At 38.9% G+C, this 27,438-nt stretch overlaps 1 protein-coding gene across 1 annotated transcript in view; it reads right to left on the bottom strand.

The window, feature by feature from the left end:
• Positions 1-802: 802 nt before the first annotated feature.
• Positions 803-27,438, bottom strand: part of AMOT (angiomotin) — a gene marked incomplete at both ends in the record, with an annotated part of 47,812 nt that continues 21,176 nt past the window's right edge. Inside the window, 6 exons of the mRNA XM_080718503.1 lie at positions 803-900; positions 1,232-1,927; positions 3,274-3,506; positions 4,267-4,389; positions 12,308-12,498; positions 13,561-13,710. Of these exons, the coding sequence (XP_080574629.1) occupies positions 803-900; positions 1,232-1,927; positions 3,274-3,506; positions 4,267-4,389; positions 12,308-12,498; positions 13,561-13,710 (1,491 nt within the window). The remainder of the gene's footprint in view (positions 901-1,231; positions 1,928-3,273; positions 3,507-4,266; positions 4,390-12,307; positions 12,499-13,560; positions 13,711-27,438) is intronic.

Here is a 27,438-nt window from a genome sequence, read left to right as displayed (position 1 = left end):
CTCCATCAAGGCCTCTGACATCTTACTTCCTTACCAGAGAGGAAGTTGTGCATCACTAGGTTAATTTACTCTCCTAGCATCTGAAAGCAATATATTAATTATCCAAATGCATAAATTACTCCAGGGTATATATCTGAATGTATGAACCTCCAGGAGTAAACCAAAAGAATCCATTTCCAAAGCACCACTGAAATGAAGATAAATGCAATCCACTAAGGCAGGGTAACTGGGCAACTTGAAGGGAAAATTAACTCCAACACCCTTCTGCACCCCATTTCTCCCTACCTTTTTTTCCAGCTTACATAGCTCCTAAATAATTCCATTTCATGAGCCCGAGGTGAGAGCTTTTCGTGGCTACTGTCTAGATAGTAACTAGACAACACAACACATACTCAAATTCTCTCTGGCTTCCCACTTCTGAACTACATGTAACACACTGTCTTCCATACATACTGTGTTCTTCAATAAAAAGATCTTGAATAGGGACATTTGAAAAAAATTTAAGCACATTGAAACCAATGACATTTATCTATGAGTTAATCATCCCAGTACTCATATCAATCCAAACAGTAAACCTTAGGACACATTCTGATCTTTTTCTCTTTTAGAAGTACTCTTTAAGTATACCAGAATAGACTGGAGTTCATATGGTATTACTAAAGTACTATATTGTTCCAATAAAAAGTCCCATTAAAAAATCCCCTCCCCCACCCTTGTCTTCACCCTCAAAATAAGAACAAACAAAAGGGGAAAATGATTAAAAGCATTCTTGCTGGTAAAATGCAGCTCTTGGTTGTGCTATTTAGATGAGATATTCCACCATCTCCGTATCAGGCTCTTGTCCCAGGATCTGAATGGGAGCTTTTCTTTCCAGAGTATTGGAGTGGAAAACAGGACCATCTAAGTGAAAATAAGGGGTTAGAAAACATTTAGGGTCAGGGTAACAACTCAACTTTCTACAAACAGGATTAGCGCCTTCCTGAAGCTGACTGCAAGGTGACACTTGCCTGGAAACCTTCTTGTTTACTTTACTGGGAGAATGGTTTCTATTCATGCCCATTCCCATCTCTGTGGTTGAGAAATGTCATTTAAAGACTCTTCTCTTCTCTGACAAATCCCCATTCAGAACATTAAAAACTCAGTCCAAATGGCCAACACTAAATAATAGTTACTGACAAATCTGTATTTGGGGCAGAACCAAAAGCTACCTGCTATAGAGAATTCTTATTACCTATTTTATCCGGATTGAAGGTCAGACTCGGTATAGACAAACGACGTGGTCCAGAACCAGTGGCTGGACTTGCAGGAGCCTCAGCCTGAGCCAAAGCTGGAGTTGTAGCTGGAGCTGGAGTAGGAGCCATAGCCGGAGCTGGAGTTGGTGCCTGAGTCTGAGCAGGAGCAGAAGCCTGAGCCGCTGCTGGAGCCGGAACTGGAGCTGGAGCTGGAACCGGAGCCGAAGCAACTGGAGCAACCTGAACAGCAGCAGCAGCAGCAACAGCAGCAGCAGGAGCAACAGCAGGAGGAGCAGATGCGGCAACAGCAGATGCTGCAGCTGGATTCTGAGCAGAGGCAGCAGCTGGAGAAACAGCAGCAGAAACAGCAGCAGTTGCCAGAGATGGGGCAGCAACAACAGCAGCAGCAGCAGCTGGAGCAGCAATAGCAACCGGAGCAGCAGCTACCATGGTGGTGGTGTTGGTGGCAGCGGTGGTAGTAATGGCGGCAGCAGTGGCAGCAGTGGCAACTGGTACAGGAACAGAGATGGGAGCAACAGCTGCAGTTTTGTTTGGTTCCGTTCCACGTTCAGTTTGGGTGCTACAGTCTCGACTGCCTGTCTTGCAGTGAGCTGAGAGCAGGGGAGTTGAGGGAGGCACAGGTGAGGGCGTGGATGGGACTGACTCGGTGCGGTAGTCTCCACCCAGGAGGATACCTACAAATGAAGAAGGGGAAGAGAGAGGTTAGAAAACTAGGTGATTCTAGTCCAGGCAGCTAATTAGCTGTTCAGGAGAAATTCAAATGGGCCTAAATCCTTTAGTTTTACTTCCAGGAAATCCCAGGAATGAGGTACTTCCCTCTGGGTAATAGTTGCTTCTGAGCTTGAAATATCCCTTCTGGCCCTCATTATTTAATGGCCAGCCCAATGAATGAAATCTTTAAATGTGTCTTGGGTATCTGTTATGATTAATTTTTTCATTGATGATTGAATTCCACTAAGTTTTTAGAATTTTTCTACTCAACTCCAGTCATAAAAGTTTGTGGTTACATGAGTGTGGTAATAACTTTGTGATCTCAAGTTTGGACCATAACCATAATTTCCCAAATGTTTACTGTAACCAAAAACCACTGGAAGTGTCAGAGGAACAAAAAGAAAAACAAAAAACAACAAAAAAGCTGATATACATACATGCATACATAGCTTGGTTCCTCATACTGTAAAAGCGTGCCTTTTAGTAGCTATAATACTTCCGGGGATTTGATTAGAGGGACAGACTGGACAGCAATGAAATGAAAAAGTACGTTCTGTTCTCATATTAGAACGTGCTGGTAACAAAAACCTGCCACCCAGCTCCATTTAACTTAACAAGAACTCTGGGTCCTCCTATTATAGGGAAGGAAGGAACATAGAAATGCCGGAATATTCAAATTTTTAAAGGACATGAAGTCCACATAGGCTTTGGACAAAGACAAAGGTTTCATATAGCAAAGGACAAATCTGAAAAGGACAAATCTGAAAATTTTTAGAAGAAATTGAGTTTTGCTGCCCTCTCACTCAAATATAATTCAGGAATCTTATTTTTTCAGACTTTGGCCTCAATTCTCTTTATGGGACTACCCAGTGTGGTGGAGCTCTTAGACATGCAGCTAGCCCATTGGGAGGGAAAAAAAAAACCCAGCCTGTTCTATCTTTCCCTCTAACATGGATGGCTTCCCCTTTCCTTGCTACAAAGGGCACTTTATTAGGGCTCTCCTTCTTTTCTCCTTCCTTCCTTCCTTCCCTTTCTTTTATTTTTATTTGTTGTAATGGGTATTGAATCCAAGCACATTCTACTTTCAAGCTATGTCCTCAGCACTTTTATTTTTACTTTATTTTTTTATTTTAAAACAGGATCTTTCTGAGTCATCAAGAGTCTCACTAAGTTACTGTGGCTGTCCTTGAACTTTATGATCTTCCTGTCTCGGCCTCCTAAGTACTGAGATTATAGGAAGGGACCACCATGCCAGGCTAGGATTCTCTTTAAATGTGTCATTATGATCTTCCTTATTTGCTGTAATTACCTAGGCTCCCCTTCCAGCTTTTATCATCTCTTTTCTCTTCCATGATTGGGGTACCGGTCAGAGTGGATGCATGGGAGAGCAAGCTTGACCCGGCGTTGGAAATGGACATCAGAGACTTTGCCGGACGCATGGATGAGAGCTGCTCCGTCTTACTTGGCTCCTTCCGGGAGCGCTGCTGGAGGACTTTGATCATGGCATCCTTCTCAATAATCTGTGCATGAAGTATCTTGATCCTAGAAGTCAAAGAAAAAGTATAAAAGTATAAGAACCTTGTTGCTATCTGTTGTCTGCTCTCATTGCCTACATGGACTTGAGCTCCTACTACCTTTTCAACTAAGGGGTGGTCTAATTAGTTTTGAGGGTGTAGATGGGTGTGTCACAAGTTTTTGTTTTCAAAAATATCCTTTTGCACACCCAAATAAATACAACACATCAAGGAGCTATTACTTAATACCCTAGAAGGCCAAAGTAAAGTCTTAGCAAAGAGAAAGACTGCATAAAAGAGAAGTGATAGAATGGGTGCTGAGTTGAAAAAACAGAGACAATGAAAACAATATGTTCAGTGAGAAAATTAGACCTTCTATAAATGAGTCACAGCCTTCAGGTGATAAGAAAACGATTGTGAGGCACCAGGTGCTCTGCCTCCCAGTTTGAATGGATGCTCTTTTGCTCAGAAGTTTGCTATGTTCCAGGGTTGAGATGCAGTGTTAGAATACTCCAGAGTGAAAATGTCAACAATTCATCTCTGGCAGAAGGCAAATGGAAAGCAATTAGAAAAGCCAGGAGGCAGCAACCATACTTGGAATTCCAGTTAGTGGGAATGATCACAGTAAAGGTCATCCCATCTCAAACCCTAAGTAACTGGCTGGCAAAAATGATGGTGAGGGATAGGCTGCATTAAAAGTGTGTCCAGTTATGAAAAAGATGCTTGTCCTTCCTTGCTGGTTTTTATATTCAATTCTCAGCTCCATTTGGGTCGAGATCAACATTTACCTGCCCTCCATATCCAGGCACCGTTTGTTGGCCATCATGATTTCTTCTTCCTCTTTCTGGATACGAGCTTCTAGAGCTGTGTCATAACTGGTGTTAGGAGAGTGGCTGATGACTGTTGTGTCCCTGGTGAGCAAAAGGACAGTGATGAGCAGGCAGAAAAATCAATGCAATCTCTATCTCTCTCTTAAATCAAGGGAGGCTAAAGGAGAGCCTGAAGTTGAAATCATTCTCACTAGAAATGATTGAGTTCTGGATGAGTTATTGAGAAGAGCCTTCAAAATAGAAAGGTTTCACTTTCATAGAAGAAACTATTGTCATGGGCATTGCTGTAATAGTATGTGAGAGATTCTGTGAAATGTGCATATGCTTGCCTTCAGACGTGGGCAGATATAAAACCTTCTGGCAGACAGACCCTTTGAATTTGTAGATCATGACCAAGCCAATAGGAATACAGACATATTCCTTTTTATTTTCTTGGCAATCACCAAGGGGAAAGTCTAGACTCCGAAGGAAATCAGAGGGCATACTAAGTAGCTTATTGTGGCAGATGAATATCAGTAACTACACTGGAATGCTAGAAACAAACAATAGACACGTCAACAGCTAAGATCAAGCAGAACATGTGAGTGGACAAAGAGGGCCTTTGACTCAGTGCCACTCGGTTTCTTATCTAATCTACATCTGAAACATTCTAGCACCAAATAAATGAATCTACCCCAACTAAGTGTTCTCTTGCCAGAGACCCAACTGCATAAGGGATCATCATGTTCCATCTAAAAGTGTCTCAAGCCATTGCCTTGAAGACCAATTAATAAGGAAAAATGTGTGTGTATGAGAAAGAAAGACAGAAAGAGAGACAGAGACACAGAGAGAAATAGGGAGACAGAAAGAGACAGTGAGATAGAGGGGCAGAAACAGAGAGCAAGGAAAAGGGAGATAGGTATTAGGACAAAAGGAAATAAAATGATGGCATTTCGTTGTTCATACACGAAATCAGATAATAGGTGAATTCATTGTACTTCCTCCAAGAATGAGGGGTAGTGGGATAATTCCAGGTACATTTTCCACTGGCAGCTAGTCATGCTATCTTACTTTAGAGATTGTGACCAGTGAGGATAGAGATGAGGTGGCAAGGGTATGAATAGCCAGAAAGCTGACATTAAGGCTGAGGAAGTTTGGTTGAATCCAGTTATTGGCATGTTGAAACAAGTGGAGAGCAAGAAGGATGGAGGAGGGACACTATGACTTGAGACATTTGTTAAATTCAAAATATTTGAACATCTTAGAATTCTACCCTTCCTTTAGTGCAACTCACCTGCTTATAGTCCTACTAGATACTTCAGCAGGAAAGAGCACTCAATACTACTTTAGAGCAAGGTTCTGACACCAGAGTCAAGTCAGCTTTCCCAAGTTCTCTGCCACTAACAAGCTTAATGACCTCGGAAAGTAAGTCAACTGCTCTAATCTTCAATCTCCTCAAATGCAAAATGGGAGCCATAATTGTACCTTTATCTTATGGGGATAAAATTAAAGTATGTTTTAAAAACATACAGCAGCAGACACAGTAAAAGTACTGAACAAAGCTTTTTATTATTATGAGAGAAGGGCAAAGGTAGGAGAATAAGGTACAAAAGAGTATGGCTTGAAAGAACTCCAGGTTTGGGTCAAATCCCAGAGGCCATTCCTGCACTGCAGAATGCCAATGTGAGCTGACTGCTGAGCCTTTAGAGCCAGACCTCTTGAAAACTGTGTGGTGTCTATGGACACTGGGGACTTGAACGTACGGTTTGGTTTGTCACTGGGGAACTAGTGCTGGCCTACTGCCACTTTCATTGCATAAAAGACCATTTTGGGTACACAGCGCCCTGCCAGCTAATTGATATGGACACTGTGAACTCCTCAGGAATGGAGACTGAAAATGTGGGGCACTTAGTGAATTCCTACAGGGCTGCCAGGATAGTCCTCAGCATCAATCTTCCTTCTAGAAGACTAAGGCTACTGAGCCAATGGCTTAAGCTAAAGCAGAAAAGCACAATAACTGAAGGAACAACTTCCCATACTCCAAGACTATCCTTTAGCATATCATGACAGAGATGCTGGCTACAGGTCAAAAGTAGAATCTACAAATCCTAAACTTCACGTTCCCCATCTCAAATTCTTAAGTAAATCTTTTTTGTGCTCACCCCTCCCCAGTCACCTCTCTCCTTCCTTTCTCCAATGAAGTTATCATAATCACATTAATCAAATGCCTCTCTGGACTGTCACCATGGCTTTCTAGTTAGAACACTGGGAGGTCCTTTAAACCTAAAGTCTATCATTTCCTACGGGCAGGATCCTTTCATTACTTAATACATGAACTCTACTGCAGGTTGGTCATTGCGATTGAAGTCACCTGAAGGCTGTGGAGGGGAGAAACACAGAGAAGGCTAATCCCTGACTGCAGGAAAGTTTCAAGGGAAGGCAAAAATGTCAATTATTAACCATTACAGGAATAAGGTTGGACTTTATTCCAAGAGGCACTGAAAACAATTAGAGCTTCTCGAGGGGAATGAAATGATCTGTGCCAAGCTTCAGGAAGATAGCATTATCTCTGCTTAAATGTGATGGAGGGATTGATTAGAGGAAAGAGACATTGAAATCAACCAGACCAGTTGGGAGGTGACTGTAATAATACCAGCCAGGGATAATGAAAACATGAACCAGTAAGGTGGCAAGGGTAATGGAAACAGTTGGCTGTAGGAGGTAGAACTGATAGAACTTGGAGGCAATTCCAATGTGGGTGTTGGGAGAGGGAAGAATGAATGAGAACTTTGTCCTTTCTAATTTCAGTGACCAGGAGACATGGCTTGCAGTTTGTTGTCATAGGAAACACAGGAGAAGATGTTTGAAAAGTATTTCAATGGCCTATGATTTTAGGGACATTGGAGTGCAAGTGCATTGAGGATAGCCATATGACAATATCCAAAAAGTTGCTGGAGATTCTAACTGAAAGCTTAGAGATGCCAGAGATACTATTTCAGAGTTGCTGTCACTGTTTTTATTATAGAGAAGCCACCAAGAGCAAAGATGGCTAAGACAGAATGTAGAAAAAGAAGAAAGCAGAGGATAGAAACTGAGAGATGCTGACAAGAAATAACAGGTAGCCACGTGTGATGTATGTAAAGAGCTTCCACCTCCTTCTTTCCCTGTCTTTTTTCCTCCTTTCCCAGATTTACTCTCCTGCTTCCAAGAAATATTACAAGTTCAGAGAAAGGTAACATGTTTCAGTAAATGCAAACTAATAAATTACATGGTTGATCAGGTATGTTATCTTGTTATCATTTCACTGATCTTCAGAAATAAATCCCCCATTTGTAAGCTGAAACTTGAAAGCTCTTATTGCCAAATTAGATCTTCTGGAAATAAATAGGGATTTCTACTCAGCGGAGATTTCCCTCCTTCTATATTAAGACTTTAGAGAGGAAAATTATTGTAGGTGGCTTTATGGTTCTCACTAATATTTTCAAGTAGCTAAATAATAAGTCTCAAATAGTACCTTGTTGATTGAACAGCTAATGACCTCTTTTTGACAACCTTTGAGCCACACCATATCTAAGAGGCAGCAGAGTATAGCAACTAAGGCAATAAAAATGTATATTTAAATCCTGGGGTTTTTTGCATTCTTTTATTTCTTTTTTAAAATTTTTATTGGTGCATTATATTCATACATCATATTGGGGTAAAAAACGTTTCTGTTCATTCATGTTAAAACCTGGTTTTTAAGCCAGGCGTGATGGACCACACTTGTAATCCTAGAATTTGGAAGGATGACAGAAGAATTGCAGTTTGCAGACAGCCTCAGCAAACTTTGCAAAGGCCCTTTGCAACTCAGTGAAATTCTGTTTCAAAGTAAAAGAATAAAAAAAAATAGGGTTGGGTGTGTCACTTGGAGGTATAATACCCCTGGGTTCCATCCCCAGTACTGTAAAAATAAATAAATAAATAAATAAATAAATAAATAAATAAATTATGGTTCTTTTGCCCTTTAGTAGCTGTGATCTTGGGTAAATAATTTAACTTCTGTATGCCTCAGTTTCTTCCTTTCCACAATAGACGATAGCAACTGACCTCAAAGTATTTGAGAAGATGAGAAATAAATATAAAATACTCAGAAAAACCTTATATTCAAGCACTACAAGTTTTTGAGAAGTAATGTAAATTTCCCATCATTCTTTTGAAGAAAAAAAATTCTAAGTATCAAATACTGATTTCAAATAAGCCAAAAATTCAATTCTCTCTCTCTTTCTCTATCTCTATCTCTCATCTCTGCCCTAATTTTATCAAGTAAAATTCAACTATGCACACAACGAACCAATATTTCACAGTTGGGTGTTTCTGATACGCAGGTGCATCTCAAGATGAATGCCAATGACAGCACTTTCTATTTTGATCAGATGCCTATGCCTGGACCCTTTAAGGCTAAATCTCATTTTCACACCATCTAAAATCATTACATCGACAACATTCCCTTTGACAAAATTGCTCTATAAAATCAAAGTGGTGCAGAGTAGTATACAGCCTACCTAATATATCTTCTCATACAAAAAAAGAAAATAGTCTTTAATATGTTAAAATGTTTTATTATTCACAATTGCCCCAGACTGAAAACATTCCAATCATCACGTGAATTGAAAAATACATTGTGGTACATTGATTAATTAAAGTAACTAATAGTTTGGTTTTTTTTCGTAGTACTGGATTTGGAACCCACGGGTATTCTACTTCTGAGATACATCTCCAGCCTTAATTTTTATTCTTTATTTTGAAACAGGGCCTCACTGAGTTGCAAAGCGCCTCAATAAGTAGCTGAGGCTGTCCTGGAACTGTGATCTTCCTGTCTCAGCTTCCCAAATGCTTGGATCACAAGCTTGCGCCACCACGCCCAGCTAAAGTAACTAATACTTCAACTGAAGAACATATTCTGTCCTCTGTGACTACCATTGATATCGCCCAAGCAGAATATCCTAATTGCAAAACTTTTCTTTTACCTGGGAGCTATTAGGTTTGGAATATATGAAGTTTGAAATATGAGCAAAATACATAGAAACCAAGGAGACTAATAAAATGTGGCACTTAAATTTAGGCATATAAATTATGCATTTAGGAATCATCACTTATTTTACTTCTTCCCATCTCTTTTCCTATCTTCATCCTTCTTTCATTCTTATATAAATTTTGAGCAATATCCATTTGCGGCCAATATCCCAGTCACTGAGAAATTATTTCAAAAGAGAGCATACATAAAGCATTTACCACAGAAAGGGGAAAAGGCAGAACCTTAGTGGGGAAGAGGAAGAGGATAGCAAATAGAAAAAATAGATAGAAAAAAATAGATAGAAAAAAATGGGAAGAGAGGTAGAAGAGCCTGAAGCTTCTGAAATAAAAATTTCTGAATATTACCTCCCCAAATTGTAATCTCACAAAGAAAGAAGAGGGAAAAAAAAGTAAAGCATAAGAGGTGCTATCTTTGGAAATATAGTATAATCCTAGAAACAGAAGGGTCTGGAGGAATCACCTAGTCCAGGTTTCTTGTTTTATAGGCAATTGAATATACTTTCCATCACTCCTATAGGCTGAATTAGTAGCATTCAAAAGAAGGCACAGAGTCTGGGTTTGGTGGCACATGCTTGTAATCTCGGACTGAGAAGGCTGAGGCAGAAGGATCAAAAGTTTGAGGCCAGCTTCAGCAACTTATCAAGACCCTGCCTTGAAAATTTTTAAAAAGGGGCTGTGGGTATAGCTCAGTGTAGACTGATGGTCTAGCATGAGCAAGACTCTGGATTTGATCTTCATCAACACACACACACACACACACACACACACACACACACACACACACACACAAGAAGATGGCCCGTATCTGGAATTTCTGCCTATGAAACTATTAGAATGTGTTCCTACTAGATGGAAACTGGATATATTTTATCATGTTACATTATATGCATGCATATTTTGCCAAGTGACTACATAAAACCTTTCTACCTGGGGATTTAAAGGAATTTATTTAAATTAAATCAACCTAGCAGCAACAAATTCTGGGCATCTGAAAATATGTTATCCTATTATTCAATCCATTTAAGAAGGGAAGAGTATAGTTTCTTTATACAAAGACTCCAGTGTTAAACCACTTGCTAGCTTTTGTGTGTTTTACCATAGAGTCTATTCTGAAGTCAGCATCAAGAACCCCCACTTTACAACATTGTGTTGCACTGCATGATCTTGGGAACTACATCTTTCTAAGCTTTTGCCCAAAGATGCTTAAACTACCGTATATTTTTCCACCTCCCAATTAGAAATTGTTTTTTGTGGTACTGGGGTTCCTGGAAACCCTTCTACCTCCAGGTTACACTCCCAGACCTATTTGTATTTTTTTTATTTGGAAACAGGGTCTCTTAAGCCAGTGAGGCTGGCTTCGAACCTGTGTGATCCTCCTGTCTCCACCTCCCAAGTGCAGGGATTACAAGCGTGCACCACCACGCCCTGCTTAGAAAACGTTTTTTAGTGTTAGGGTTCCATGCATGACCTCTGAACGATTGCTGGGCACAGGTGTTTCCTTGGGCACTCACAGGTAAAATGACACTTAATCCTGTTTTAGACTTGTGACCATCTGGCACAGTTGGGGTTTCTGTGCACAGTAGTGTCACACTGGTATATGCTCTGTGCTGCCTTTCTTAGGAAACAAAGCCAGAGAAGCTTCAACCCATGAAGAACATAAAACCAAGCCTCAGGAAGCTTCCATCTATTAAAGTTACGTGGGTTGTCTGCAGGCAAGCCAGTTAGGTTAGGTATAAGATGTCTTCCTGGCGAATGAGGAGTGAATTTACAAAGCACCGGTTCAGCTCTTAATGACTGACACCTCCATCTAATTTGGCATGAAAAGAACTCACAAATAAATATACCATCATGACCTCCATATACATATCTCAATCTGAAGTCTAGTAAACACTAGCTTACCACATTTGGTAGAAAATGTAAAAACAAACAAACAACAACAACAAAAAAACCAATACTGTGTTTTGTGGTACCGGGGATTGAACCTAGGGGCATTATACCTCCATACTACATCTGCAGCCCTATATTATTTGCTCTAAGTTACTAAGCCTGGCTTTAAAAATATAATCTCCCAGTCTCAGCCTCCATACCTGGTTAACATTGTAGCTTTAATAACCTTTTAAATAGAAATCTGGATGCAATATTACATAGCCCACCTTTGACCAACTCCAAACCAAGGATCTGTTTCTTAATTGACACAACCCAAGCCATCACCTGAGCTGAATTTAGTTTTTGTTGCTCATTTTTTTCTTTCTTAGCTGGTGATCATGTATGGTAGTAAGACAGACAAGGTAGGCAAGAACTACTGTTTCCTCCAAAGGCCAATAATTAACTTTTGTATTATATAAAGGAGGACAAATTTTAAAAATCCTCCTGCCACTTTCTCTTAAGTACCAGATGGAACTAGATTGATTATATGTAATGAGCTCAGGCCCACAGAGAATGTGGCCTTCAAATATAGACCTTCTCAAAGGGCAGGGATGGACTCATGTTCAGTGCCGCCTTTGACATACCCAGGATGTGCCAGAGCTATCAAATGGCAGCAGCCATTTGTGACATTTAGTTTCTGAGTGGCATTTTTCTGGAAGAGTTTTCACTCAGTCTTGGGATTAAACAATATGCACACATGGCTAAAATAATCTGTGCTTCTAGGGAATAAGTTGTGCAGATATTCAGCTGGTTTCAGCTGCAGTTGTTCTGGGTCCTAGTGCAAGCTCATCTATGACTCCAATAAGTCCATCAAACAACTTTGGTTTTATATCCCTGACACTTTGTCCTCAGAACTACTCAGTCCCTGAATAACCAGGTGGAAAACCAAACTTGAGTAGAAACTGGAGATAAAAAGAGTATTAAAGAAAATCAGACATTGGAAGAGTCTGTAGAATCAATTACCTGCCAGTTCTTCCCACTCACCCCCTTTAAGCAGTGGCCCTCCCAGCCAGCTCCTCACCTCTGAGCAGCCACAGTTGCAGCAGCATCCAGAGCGAAATGTCTCATCACATTCTCCTCCAAATATTTCTGCTCCCACTTTGTCATGTCAGCTTCCAGGGCCAGAATCCTCTCCTCCTTTTCCCGAAGGAGCTCCATCAGTGCAGCAGCATTGTATTCTGAAACGTTGGTGGGCTGAGAGTTGCCCTGGCGCTGTCAGGGGGAAATCAAGCCCTTCAGGTTAATGAGAGAAGAAATGTAGTGTCTGAGTCCTATTTGAAGAGCCTCTATGTTATATAAAGGGATACTGCAAGCTACTTCAGCTTTGATTTTTTTTCCGTTGTGTTCGAGATTGAACCTGGAGCCCTGAGTAAATGTTCTACCACTGAGCTATACCCCCAGCCTCCAATTTGTATTCTCACTGAGAAAGAAGAAAGAGGAATTCAGATCCCCTCCTAAGACCATGAGACTTAGACTTTAATGTGACACTTTCTTGGTCAGAAATGTGTCTGCCATGCCTAACTGTCATGTTGCTCAGAAAGTGGATCACTGGGGTAAAAAAACTACCATCTCTGCCTGTCAGCATAGTACAGTTCAGAAATGGAATTCTTTAAAATTTAGGATTTAGTTCTTAATGGGCTCCTCTTTAGTGAGTCATGATACCTTTTCTAGGTCTTGATTTTTCTCTCTTCTAAATCTGAAGCGTGGTATGGCCAGATGATTTCTAAAGACTACATTCAACTCTAAATGCCTAGAAGTCTATTTATATAGCAGCTTCACTTTTTATAGGGTCTGTTACTTTTGTTTCTATGAAAATAAAAGATATAAGATCATATACATTAAGAATTTTGCTAAAGCCAGGCATGGTGATGTACACCTGTAATCTCAGATATACAGAAGGCTGGAGCAGGAGGATCACAATTTCCAGGCCAACCTGGGAAACTTAGTGAGACCATATCCTAACATAAATGAAAGGGCCAGGAATTACATCTCTGTGGGAACGTGCTTGTGTAGCATGCACATGTCACTGAGTTTGATTTCCCAGTACTTCAATAATTCTTTTTCTGGGATAGGAAGCTAAGGAAGCAGGCTTCATATTTAAAATATGGAGGCAGCCTGGAATAATATCAGATGGGGCAAAAACGTCAAGATGAACAAACATCTGCTTTTTGAGTCCATATCAAATGCTGACTGAAAAATAAGTAGTCAAGAATAATTCTCTCTCCTTTCTCTTTTTCTCTCTTTCCTCCTTCGCTTCCTTTATGGTTTGCATACCTGCTGGATTCTGAGAGATTCCAGTTCCCTTTCCAGTCGTGTCCGAAGTCGGTGCTCCAGCTGCTCACGTTTCTCACACGCTGCCTGGAGCTGTACAAGGGCCTGCTGCATCTTCTCCACTTTATCTACATACACCTGCTTCTTTTTCAGCTGGAAATCCAAGTTGGGAGATTTGCAAGATGGAAGGAAGGAGAACAACAAGGTTAGTTATATCCTCCAAATCCAGCATTGTATTTAGATCTCTTCCAGCTCCAAAAAAATGAATGGAGAGGCAGTAGGCTGCACTTATAGTAAGAGTGTGAAGAGGGATAGGAATTAGGAGCCCCTTTTAAGTCTCTTCTTCTTCTCCACCTCTATATCTTCCTTAAGTCTACTCCCCCCATTACACTGTCTTCAATGACAAAATTTCAGGTTCCCATTTATGGATAATCACACCTCTGCCCTTCTTCATTCTCTACTGAAATGTTCTGAGGAAAGGTATGGCTTATTTTAGTTATTACAGTAGAGAACTGCTAAAAGGGGGAGGGTAATAGGGTGCTCTTCATGGAGAAAGGCTTAATTATGCATGAAAAGGAAACCTGCACTGTTGTATATAGTTGTTTCCTTTCCAGGTGGGAGAGAAAAAGTAAGCAACTGCTAAAGATATAAAGAGGCCAGAATTATCTTTTTTTTTACATCTGTCCCTGGAAATTACCCAATATAATCCATCACTGCTCTCCTGGAAAGCCATTTCTGCTTCTGAAAATGGAAGGCACCAAGCAATGATGCAAATGTCTTTAGTTTCACTGAGAAGCACTGCCTCATTCATTCTTTATTAAAAGGCCACAAGATATAATGACTTTGGACTGTAATCTCTCAACTTTTATTCTTATACCCTCAAAGATCCCTATAGACTTAAATTAATCAATCAAATCTAAGACTGAGTCATACATGATTCTTCTTTGCGACCTATATTCAAAAATACAAGTAGAAGCAAGTTGGGAATAAAAATATGAATCCTTGTAACAAACTAAATACTGGTTCCATAGAAATGAAAGAATAAGAAAGCCCTCAGAACTCTTTAAAGAAGATATATGTACTCTAGACACCAAGAAGGTAGAAAAAAGGCAGTATTTCCCTCTTGTTAACAAAATAACAGATTATGCTTCTCACAATACATGTGAGGCATCCTTCAGTGCTAATAAATCAACCCATGGACTCCTTTCTAAAGCACAAATTCTTCTAAGTGGGGTACATCTTTCATTATCATTCTCATGGAAGCTAAGGTTAGAGATACTTTCAATGTTAATTCTAAAAATTAAATATTATTGATAACCTGCTTAAGAAAAAATTTAGGACTGCAACTCTGAGTTGTCAACAAATGCCTAAGCCCCTGATTTTCCTAGGTAGACAACTGCAATGTTAGAAATCTACACTGGGCTGCACGTCCCATTCCCATTTAGCTGAGGCCATGCCAACAGGACCAATATGACTGCTCCGTTGAAGAAGCCAGGTAACTCCTTCATAGTAATGAATCCAAATCACCACTCCCCAGAATTTCCAGTCAGACAGCACTCCTTAGTCATACAGGTTCCTTGTCTTAGCATTGCCCCTTCCCCCAAATCAGAATTGCTGAATTTTCTTCAGATGGAAGGAAACCTCTTATACTTTCCTACCAAACCTGTAGTATGCTTTGCCTAGGAGATTGGAAAAAAAAGCTTTAATATTTTTCTATACTTTCATGACATTTTCTTTTATTCCAGGCCTCAGTCTAGCCTTGTAAACCAGTTGAGGTGAGTTCTAAACCTAAATGTTTCTATGAGGGAGTGTTTTCCTAGAAATAAAAGAAATAAATTAAAAACTCGTTACACACTCTCTCAATAAGCTTAAACCTTTCTTTCCTAGGCATATTATTTGTAACAATAATGACTAGTGAACTAAAACTTTTAAGGATCTGGATGCCTAGTCATTCCTATTTGCTAAGCTTTGAATAAGTGGATGGCAGAAAACAGTCTCTATCCTTCACCTTTTGGGTTCTATAATCTTTGTGAGCTATTTAAAGTTGAATGCATTTATTTGTGAATCATTCTGAAAACCCCAAGGGAGCAGTGCAATGTTAATGTAGAGAATGTTAACTATAATTACAAAGGCTTACAGCAGTTATACTTAAAAGCAATTAAACTTAGATAGCTTCAGTTCTTTCCTGATGGTAAAGTACTGCAGTGTAAGCTCAGAATTCTAAAAAGTAATCAGTACAGGGCCATGTGGATTTCTCCATGCCCTGTCTTTCTTGAAAAAGGAAACCTAAATAGCCTAATGAAATCACCCCCAGCAAGAGAAGTTGCTAGGCCAACCTCATGGAAGGGAAAAAGCAATAAAGTCCCCGGGAGTTCTCTGAGTTGGCGGAAGACAGGCCTGCAGGTCAGAGAAATTCCATAAAGTGGGCCAAGAAAAATCCCATCATGGTTTAACAATGGGATGATTTTTCCACAAGGTATCAGAGCTATTGTTGCTGCTATAATTCTTCCATCTCCTTTAAAAGAAGAAATAATACAGCTTACCCATAAACACCATAATCTCCTGTATATGCTCAATTTCTGTATAAGTCAGGATAGAAAATGACAGGTCTTGGATGCGACCAATGCAAGACCTTATAGATGCAACCAACAAAGTCAGCCATCTTCTAAGTTTTCTAGACCTTATCTAGATATAGAAAGAAACAAAGATTTATATGCTTTAAATCCACTACTATCCTGCATTTAATATAAATCACTTTTACCTTCATAATGATGAATCCCCTTTTTTTCTGCCTCTCCTCTACAAATTTACTGCTGGGTCCAAACTCTTCCAAATGATAGATTAGTAACCAGAACACCCCATGCCCTAACTTCACCTTGCAGTGCCATCAGAAATGTTAGTGGTTCTTTCTTATATGAAGAAATATGCCATAGAGTCAAAATGCTTAAGGTCATAAATTCTTGCCTCATATTTCCCAAGTGGAGATCCTGGTTCTCCTACATATTAGATATGTGACTTAAAACAAGTTACTTCAATCCTTCTGGCTTTCCTTTTTTATTTCTCCCCTGAGCTTGCATTTGCTCATTCATTAGTAAAAGGTAGATTATGATAATGTGATGTGCCTCTATAAGGATAAAATGAAACAACACAAAGTGCTTAGTAGAGTTTCTAGTTTCCAGCATAAAATACTCAGAGTTTTTTTTTCCTTTACTTTTATTTGCTTTGAGAAAATGTTAACACCAAGTCAGGTATGTTGCAATCCTCTCAACCTGAATCATTCACTCCAGATATCCTTGATAGGTCTCATTCTCTGAGTAACCCCACTGATCACATTGGTATTGAATTAAAGTATTAAAATATAGCCATTCTTTCTCAGGTAGACACTAGGCCTCAAAGAGTTCATGCAATGGAGGTAAATATATTTTATAGAGCAAAGATGGTCAATGGAGATGCAATTAGAAGCAACCACTGAGTAGCTATAAGGACATATTTTTTTTCAAAACTGACACCATTTGGGGGTGGGGTAATTCCACTTTATGACAAAGAAACATTTTATCTGTGGTCAAAGGTACTGTTTAACTAAAGATTGTTAAGTAGAGCTCATTCTGCAACTTCCTTTTTTTCTCTCTCATACACATACACACACACAGAAACACACATAAGTATACATAACAAAATTTTCTAGGTGATCATGATGAAAGGCAAAGGAATATGGTGGCAATCAGGACACATAGGCTCTAGTACTAGCTTTGCTATTAATTGCAACTTGCTTCCCTGGTCTCAGCTTCAGAGTCTGTTTAAAAATAGAGGGTTTTAGGAGTTAGCAAAAGAAAAATGGTCAACATCAGGCCCAAATCATCTATACCCATTGTATTACATATGATTGATATTTATCACCAGCTATAATGGCAGAGCTGAGAAGTTGAAATTTAACTAAACTTTTATGGTCCACAAAAATCAAAAGTATTTACTTTTTACCAAAAAAGTTTTGTCAATCCCTGGAAAGGTATTCAAATTGTATTTCAGAATACAAATATTTTATCAAGTTGCTTAGGGGGGACTAGAGCAGGTAGGTTGTGTCAAATGACTTCTTTATTATGTATTTTATGTGTTAGGATTCTACATAGAACTCTACTGTAAAAAAAAGGTTGTCACAGCTTTGTATGAGAGTACATATTTATATTCTTTCTTGCTGTGTATTATATGTCCTTCCTTGGAAATGGGTCTTCAGCCTTATTTCACTCCATATTTTCATAATTGATACATCAATATGCTTAAATAACTTCAGATAGCCAAATAACATTGGATAATTTTTTGGTGGTACTGGGGGTGGAAACCAGGGGTTTTCTAACTCTGGGCTATACTCCCAGACCGATTTTTATATTTTATTTGGAAACAGGGTCTCACTAAGTTGCTGAGAGCCTCACTAAGTTGCTGAGAGCCTCACTAAGTAGCTGAGGCTGGTTTTAAGCCTGTGCAATCCACCAGTCTCAGCCTCCCAAGCGCTGGGATTACAAGTATGTGCCACCACACGCAGCAACTTTGGGTATTTACCCCTCAGTGCTTTTGTATATAATATTCTCTGTTTTAGGACTATCTTATCCCAAAAGATTTGAAGATGTTAAACACATACATACACACACAGACAAACAAACACTGGGCTAGATAGATAATTCAAGATGATCTCTAATGATCTTTGAATTCCCAAATATTTTATAACTCTAGGAGTCCCCTTTTTACTTTGACACTGACAAATATCCAAACAAGCAAGGAAAAATGGGGTTCTAAAATACTGTACAGACATATTCTAATGGATCATAGAGGATTTATTTTTGTATGTCTTCAGTGTTCAAGGAAGCCAAGGTTCACTTGAGTTCCCAAAGCCATGGTAATGGCTCAGGTCTTAATGTGGAAAATGAATTTTTTGAACCACAGTCACTCTGGGTTTCTAATTAAGACCTGTACTCAGGAACTCTTAGGAAGAATTCAATGTAAATCTATCATTTCAACCAAAGTTCCCTGGATATTCAGTGAATGGAGAAAATAATTCCATCCACTAAGTTTTCTTAACAAATGCTAATTTCCAAAATTTTGCCAAAGACTCCCTTCCCTTGCTTTCTCCAAATCTACATTCACTCAGTGTGGCTCCCACAAACTATTTTATTCTTTGTCTTTCTTTTATTGGTGCACTGTAGTCATACATCTTAATGGGGTACAAGTGGTAGAGGCATACATGCGCACATCATTTGTTTAGCTCTTCCCCAATTTCCACTCCATTCCCCCTCCCTCTTTCTCATGTTTGGCTTAGTGATTGATATGTTTGTGAATATATATCATGTACATTAGGGAATTCCCCCTCCTATTTTCAGTTAGATCACCTTATTTGCTAATCTTGATCTTGATCTTTTAAATTAACCTTCTTACCCACCTCTAGATCACCCCCTGTTGTATCTTAAAGGTCCAATGATAGTTTACCTTTTGCCTCTATACTAATGATTCTCAACTAGGGGTGACTTTATCCCCCACAGGACATTTAGCAATGCATAGAGAAATTTTTGATTGTCACAGTTGGGGGTGGATTGCCATTGGTGGAAAGAAGCCAGAGACATTTCTAAACATCCCATAATATACAGGAAAGCTTCTGCCTCCCATCACAACCAAAGATTTATCCAGTCTCAGATGTCAATAAGCTGAGGTAGACTGATCTTGCTCAACACTACAGCACTACTGGGTACCTCCTTCATGTTATATTTTAAATACCTGCTTCTATTTATGTTTTCATATTAATCTCTAGTTGACTGTGAGATTTCTTAGAAATTTCATATGCTCTAGAACTGTTTTCATCTTTTCCCCAAATACCATCCATTTGACACTTCAGTCATCACTCATCCCATTTTTTCTATCTGAGAATCTTGAAATTACTGGTTCGGTTCTTCCTTCTCTCCTTTTTCTACTACACCCCATCTATCATGATGTCTTTTTTTTTTTTTGGCTGTACTGGGGATTGAACCTGAGAGCATTCTACCTCCAAGCTATACCCCTAGCCCTATTTTTCATTCTTTATTTTGAAACAGGGTCTCAATAAGTTGTAGAAGGCCTCATTAAGTAGTGGAGGCTGGCAACAAACCTATGAGCCTCCTGTCTCATCCTTCTAAGTACTGGGATTACAAGTGTGCACCACTGAGCCCAACTCATGGTGTCTTATTCTAAATAACATTTCTCATTTCCTTGTTCTCTTGCATTGTCATAGCTAATTTAAATCTTTATTTCACAGCTAAATTACTACAATTACAACCTAAATTTTCAGTTGTTCTCTCCATCCACATATTCATGCAGTTCATACATGCACACAAAACAAGTCTGTCTTATACCAGTTACTATTACAGACTTCTAGAAGAAGTGCACTGTAGCACCTCCTTATGTAAGAATAAAAATGACCTTTTGCTAGAACATCCAGACCATTAATACTTAGTAGGTATTAGTTATATCTAAGGCACCATTATACTTTCTTTCTACTTCTTTAGACCAGAGCTAATCTCTCACTCACATCTCAAACCACTTAATGCACAAACTCAGTTTACCACGCAGTCCACTGTCATGCTGTCCCTTGTCCAGGTTAGAGAGGGTCTTAAAGTGCCTTTATCAAAGTTCTAGGTTCCTATTGCCTTAAGATTTTACCAGGTCTACTATACTATACAAAAGATCCAACTTTGTATTGTTCTGGTCATTTATTTATCCCTACTCACAAAATCACTAATGTTCAAGAGCTATTGACTCTGATTGCTGCTTTCTCTATAGATTTTCATTATCGATACACTATAATCAGTCAATATGCAATACATTATTTAGGTGTGGATTAACTCATTCACTCATCATATATTTATTAAATGTTTACTATATGCCAGGCCCTAATCTATATCTGAGAGCAGTAGTGATGTAATGGGAAGCAAGACAAAGTCTATGCTCCATTGGAGGCCAGTATTCCTTAATCCACTTACGGGTAGTAGCTCACTCAGATTCTAGTTCTCCTCAGTAGCTCACTCAGATTCTAGTTCTAGTTCGTTAGTCACTGCATTCTTGGCAATTAGTTAATATTAATTAATGGTCACATACCAGAATGGAAATGAATATGCTATGATTCAATAAATGTATGCCTTCATAAATATACTTACATTGCTTGGCCAAGTCAAGATAAGGTTTTCAAATAATTCCTATTCAGAGATAATTTTTCAAATGAGAATCATAAAATTGAGAGAAAGAACGGCTAGAAGGCAACCTATGGAAGAATAAGGCAAATACTCTGGAGCTCAATCAATCATATTTTCCCATCATACTTCTGCAATAATTGGGACCCATTCCCGAGCATTTGGCAGGTCCCTTAACCCCCTTCTGACTCAGGAAAATCTGATCCCTGCAAATGAATACCACATGATGGCCTCTCTTTCTTCCTTCCAACAACTGTGGGTGTCTTTCAAACTTATTTTTTTAAAGGATGGCTATATACAAAATTATTTCTAGGGCTTCTAAAGCTAGACATTTTCTAGAAAGTGATTCAGTCATTAACATTCACATATTCACATTTAGTGAACAAATAGCAGGGTTATTTATCTTGGGTTTTCTCCTAGATTTATCACTATCTATACTGCCTAATTTGTTTGTACTTTAATTTCCTAATCTGTAAAAAGAAGGTAACATTTTTAAGGTTCCTAGAAGGGATGTAATAATAAATGTATATATATAATAAATATATTAACAAAGATTAAAATACAGATAAGTACACAGAGGGGGCAAATTATTAATACTGGCTGGATGAACACCAACATATTCAAACAGTTTGCTAAAGGACTTTGAGGCTGATAATATAAAACTAAATTCAGTAACTTTCTTATGACTGATTTGTTTCTTCCCTTCTATAATCCACAATTGCAAGCACTCATTTTTTCACATGTACGACTGCATACTTTACTTGCTCCTCTCCTTCATACAACTAGTTCTATGTTGCTCCACTAGCCTTTGCTGATTTTAGTGTGATCTGAATAAGTCTTACCCAGTAGACTCTGGCTCCAAGTAAGAGTTCATATTGAAGCAATTTGGTAACACTATCCTGGTGTTAGCAAGCTGCCTCTGTTCACTGCCAAGAGCCTGTGGTCCACTAGTGGATATTAAAAGAACTGAAGAGTGAAATGCCACCTCTAAAAACTTGCTACCTGAGGAATAGAGCTCATGCTGTAAAGATTAAAGAGAAATGTAAAAGAATTCAACTCAGATTCAAAAAGTGACAATCATAGGAAAGACTGAAATAATTGAGCTTGTTGTATAGATAACCTTAACTCTACTTGGGATGGGAATGTAATTTTTATCTTTTTAAACATATACCTACACAAATAAATTATAGTGCCATAAATATAAGAAATGTCATCCTTTGATGAAAGCTCTTCAAATAAATCAGTGATCCATCAGCAAGATACCCTGGAAGATGCCTGGATAGATATACATGTGAATCCTATCAGCACTCTCAGTGCACACACAGTTCACATCCTCTGACCTTCCATCCAAACTGTTAAGTCATTATGACCATTGCATAAGTTTTACTTTCACTAACAAAAGCCTATTGTTTGAATTTTATTTCCTAATATTAGACATATAAATGTGTATGCTTAAGATATGTTCCTCTAGCCGGGTATGGTGGCACACACTTGTAATCCCAGCATTTGGGAGGCTGAGACCGGAGGATCGCGGTTCGCGGACAGTCTCAGCTGCTTAGTGAGGCCCTTTGTAAGTCAGTGAGACCCTGTTTCAAAATAAAGAATAAAAAAAATTGGGTAGGGGGTGTAGCTTGGAGGTCAAATGCCTCTGGGTTCCATCCCTAGACCCGCAAAAAAAAAAAAAATGTTCCTCTGCCAGGCGTGGTGGCGCACGCTTGTAATCCCTGCACTTGGGAGGTGGAGACAGGAGGATTGCCCAAGTTTGAAGCCAGCCTCGCTGGCTTCAGAGACCTTGTTTCCAAATAAAATATAAAATAGGTCTGGGAGTGTAGCCCGGAGGTAGAAGGGTTCCATCCACAGTACCACCAAAAAAAAAAAAAAAAAAGATATGTTCCTCTAATATTTGAAAAGAGGAGATTGGGTATGGTACTTGATAGATAGGTTAGGTATTGGAGAATTAGGTATCTTTTAAAAAAACAAAGGATATAAAAGTAAGTAGCTAAGGACCTAGGAAATAGAAAAAACACCAGCCCTTAAAAATAATGATGGATGGAAATGGAGTAAAAAGTAATTTTGGAAAAGTGGGTGGAATGGCAAAAGGACTCTGGAAAATGCACTGGATCCTCTAAAACCCATCACCATGATCTCTAAATCATCACTAGCCACTGTAGTTCAGAAAAGGATAACAATTGGGCCCCTTCTTCCTGAATTTCTATGGCTTTCACTCTTGCCTAAAGCCAAAGTACAAGGCTGGCTGGATCTTTCTGCCAGCTCTCCCACATTCTGCTCTATGCCTTCCTGCGCACTCTCTACTCAGTAAGCAGTACCCCCCAGCATCTTCCTTCTTTGATCTTGCCAAGGCCTTTTTTCCCACCATCCCTGAAACAATTACCCAAGTGATGGCTTCAATTCTGGATTCTCATAAGACAGCAGCCAGCCAGAAGCCTGGGCTGCCTTGAGCCTTGTGAGAGGATATGCCAGGCATCCGTCGAAACTCTCCAGTGAGGTTAAATTGGTAGGGGGTGGGTAGGCTCTCTTTGAATGAGAGAATGCCATGGTTGCTGTAGGACAAGAGCTCTTTTGACTTGGAGTTTAATGAGCTTCCACTTCAATAGAACCTACGTGTCCTGAAAGATAAGGGCAAGGATGGAAAGGCACCATTTACCTCATCTGGCTGCCTGCTACAAACACAGGCTGCAGACTGGTATGAAGACCCAAATCATAGTGATTCACCAAGAAAATAGGAAGATACCTCCCTAAGTGTCAGCAGAGCTGGGTCCACGAAAGAAACTCTACTGTGCTTGGAAGAAGATGGAAACTGGGTTTTCTGGAGAAAAAGCTATCTGTGAAACTGAGGCCATATTTTTGCATAGAACTTAGAACATGGTGACTGTAGAGAATCCCAGGCAAGAGACTTAATCAAATTAGAAGGACTGAAGAAATTTCAGGGAAGGCATTTAAATAAAGTATTTCTATAGATGATGACATACATAAATGTGAGGACCTATAGACTATCAAATTATTCAAAATCTTTCCTGACGATCTTAATGCAATGAGACTTAGTTACCTAAGTGACCCTGGACTTTGAAAGCCTAAGAAAACACTTACACACAAAAGGCCCATTATGAGAAAGTTCTTCTAATTATGATTTACTAGGTCTACTAAAGATATTTTCACTAGAAGAACTTTAAAGGCCCAATAAAAAAAGGCAGGTTCACCTGCCATTTGTGAGCTATAAATTATGTGTTTCCATGGGATGTAGGCAGGTCATCTAGCATATTTTTCTGCTTCAAATATGGCTTTCCATCCAGGTGTGGTTGTGCATATCTGTAATCCTCATATTTGGAAGGCTGAGATAGGAAGATTGCAAGTTCTAAGACAGCCTCAGCAACTTGGCAAGATACTCAGCAACCTAGCAAGACCCTGTTTCAAAACAAAATAAAAAAGGGCCAGGAAGGTAGCTTGGAGGTAGATGCCCCTGGGTTCAATCGCATGTATACTGTGTGTACAATACACACACACACACACACACACACACACACACACACACACACGACACTCTGCTCATGAATATTCTTCTTGGGTTAGAAATATTCACTGGTATTTTGTAAAGAAACCACAATAAAGAATAAAAACCCCTTGCCAGGTCTGTTCCAGAGTTGTCAACCCTCCCCCTAATGTTCCAGAGTTGAAAATTTGACTCAAGAATGATTGAGACCTCATGGAAATTCACTAACAGCAAAGAAAAATAACATTTCACTTAGCAATTCCTATATTTGAGGCTGAAGGAGGGGTAGTGTTCCTACAAGAGGGAAAAGATCAATACCATTTAGGTGCAAATATAGCTCTGAAGGCTGCTATAAGAATGCAAAAATAGGAACTAGTTTATTTGTCCTGAGACAAATTCCTGAAAGCAGTTAGGTGTGCTAGGAATAATCTGGCTTCAGAGTCTGGAAGATGATACATGGCCTCTGCTGGGTAGAGGGCCATGAGTCTTCTCCCCCAGTGAAAAGTTCCATCACCCTTAGCAATTGCAAATGACAATTTCCGAACAACTACACTCCATGTAAAAATGCAAGTTGGACAAAGAATAAAAAATTAACAATAATCAGTGAACTCATTTGAAATATCTATCCACTAGATAGCATTCATTGAATGCTGGCCAATACTTAGAACTTCTTTAAGTTATAAAACTACATATTTTGGGGTAATCTCTTGGAAAACTACTAAAAAACTCTGGAAGGAATGCCCGGAAAAGCCACAGAAGTCTGAAGCCAGATTTATATTTCAGGCAATTGCTTCAGCAAGGGCTTCTCAGTGCGAACTATTGATGAACATCTTCTAACACATATATTGTTTCTGTGATTATCACCCAGTTACTACTGTGTCCTCAGACCCTGAAAACTAAGAAGGTTGCAGTCTCTATGCCAATTTATCTCCAACTGGATGAGCAGCTTTCCTGTAGGGACAGCAGGTCTGTATATACATTGCAATTTTCAAAAAGTCTAGACAAGCTTCTCATAGTTCAGAAAGCCTAAGGGATAAACTTGAAGGACAAAGCAGTAGAAAAGAGGCAGATGCTGGTGAGGGTACAGGAGAAGCAAGGATGGGGAGAGATCAGTTAATGAATACAAGATTGCAACCAGATATGAAGAATAAGTTCTGGTGGTTCACTAAACCAAGGGTCAATATATTTATTTATTTATTTTTAATTTTTATTGGTGCATTATATTCATATATCATATTGGGGTAAAATACTTGTGTGTACATACCTATGCACATCACTGATTTAACCCCTACCTAATTCCCACCCCATTCCCTCCTTGTCCGTCCTTCCCTTGCTTGGCTTAGTGGTTGACTTCGATAAGGGTCAATATATTTAAAAATATATAGCTTAAACTAGCTAGAAAAGAGGGTTTCAAATGTTCTCATTACAGGGATATTTGTTAAATGCAAGTTGAGATGATTAATAACCTAAGTATTCAGAGACAATCAATGCACAATGTATAAAATGCATTAAAACATCAATCAATATAAGTGTGCAATTATTATCTGTCAATAAAAATGTAAATAAAGATGCAGAGGTTACTAAATCTGAACAAACACCCACATTTTCTTTTTGGGAGTTGAACCAAAGAATGATTCAGACAGGGAGACAGGCAGCAGGGTCTAGGAAAGGAAGAGTCATGAGATATAATTTTTCTTCCTGGCTCTACCCAAGATTTGCCATGTGACCACTAGCAAGCTAGTTCTTCTCAGTACTTCTCTCCATTTGCCTTTCTATAAAAAATAAACTCATACTCTGGACATAATTTTTCTCTGAAATTTCCTTGTTTAAAAAAATGGAGGAAAGGACACGCTTGTAATCCCAGTACTTGGGAGGCTCAGACAGGAAGATTGCAGGTCCATGGTCAGCCTCAGCTACTTAGTGAGGCACTCCAAACTTAGTGAGTCCCTGTTTCAAAGTAAAGAATAAAAAATAGGACTGAAAATGAATATACAAGGTGGAGCAAAAGACTAAAAGGTATATATACTACGTTCCTTAAACCCAGACATCAGGCAAATACAAGGCTTCCTTATTTCCACAAAACAACATAGCATATTTATGGCATAGACAACTAAAGAAGCAAGATATTGACCTGATTTTATACAACTTGGAATTAAAAATTAATCACAGCAAGCTAAAAGATGCCTTAAATTAGATAGCATTACCTCTTGGTAATAGATGAAACTATAACTCTACTCCAACAATAATTTTAATTCTCAAAAAGGAAATCAGAGGAAATCTATACATCAGGAGATCTCCAGGAATTAGAAGCATTCTTACCGAGAAACAAAAAGCAGGCAATGAATTAAGGAAGGAAACCTGCAACACCTTCAACAGACAGAATGCTATTTGGTCACTTTTATTTTGTCAGATTCCCAAAGCTTTTGACTTGCTGTAATGGAGGCTATTTTCCCTTAAAACAATTCAAATTTAGAATAGAATTTAGTGAGATATACAATTTTTAACCAAGTTACTAGTTAGCATCAATGTCTGCTGGAATATATCCATTTTCACCTAAGTCAGTGGTAGTACAATACAATGATAACTGATATCCAGGATTAATTAATGGCAATATGACAGCAACATTTCCTCTATTTCACATGAGCACAGTAGTTGAGTGCTGCAATTAAATAACATCTCCACTGAGACTAAGCAAATACATATTAACCATATGTTTAATAATTTTGGAGCTCTTTCATATGCCAGTGGAAGGGTCCATCCTTGTCCACTAGTAACTGGCAAATTTGGCTTCAGAACACAACTACATTTTCAAAACTATGAAACCACAAGCAAAGATCTTAGCCAGTGTATTTTCCTGAAATAAAGTGAAAAATGTCCCTGGATTTTATTCTGTCCCAAATCTCCATGGATACTTTTATTTCCAAACCAATCTGCCAAGTCCATCAGCAAAAAGTATGGCCAGGAAGATGCATTTTGATCTAAGAGGGTACTGGTTTCCCACTGAACTTGAGGAGTTGGGGACCATTCTGTCAAACCTTGGAGCACTTAGGAGAAACCTGGAATCATTTTCTAATTCTTCCAAAATAAATCTTAAAATCCTCAAAAGGATATAAATTAAAGCATATACATGTACACGTATACACGTATACATATACACACATATATAAA

Source organism: Muscardinus avellanarius (assembly GCF_963383645.1).
Source record: "Muscardinus avellanarius genome assembly, chromosome: X".
NCBI lineage: Eukaryota > Metazoa > Chordata > Mammalia > Rodentia > Gliridae > Muscardinus > Muscardinus avellanarius.
The sequence above is the reverse complement of the archived record's forward strand: the minus strand, read 5'-3'. Positions and strand labels throughout refer to the sequence as shown.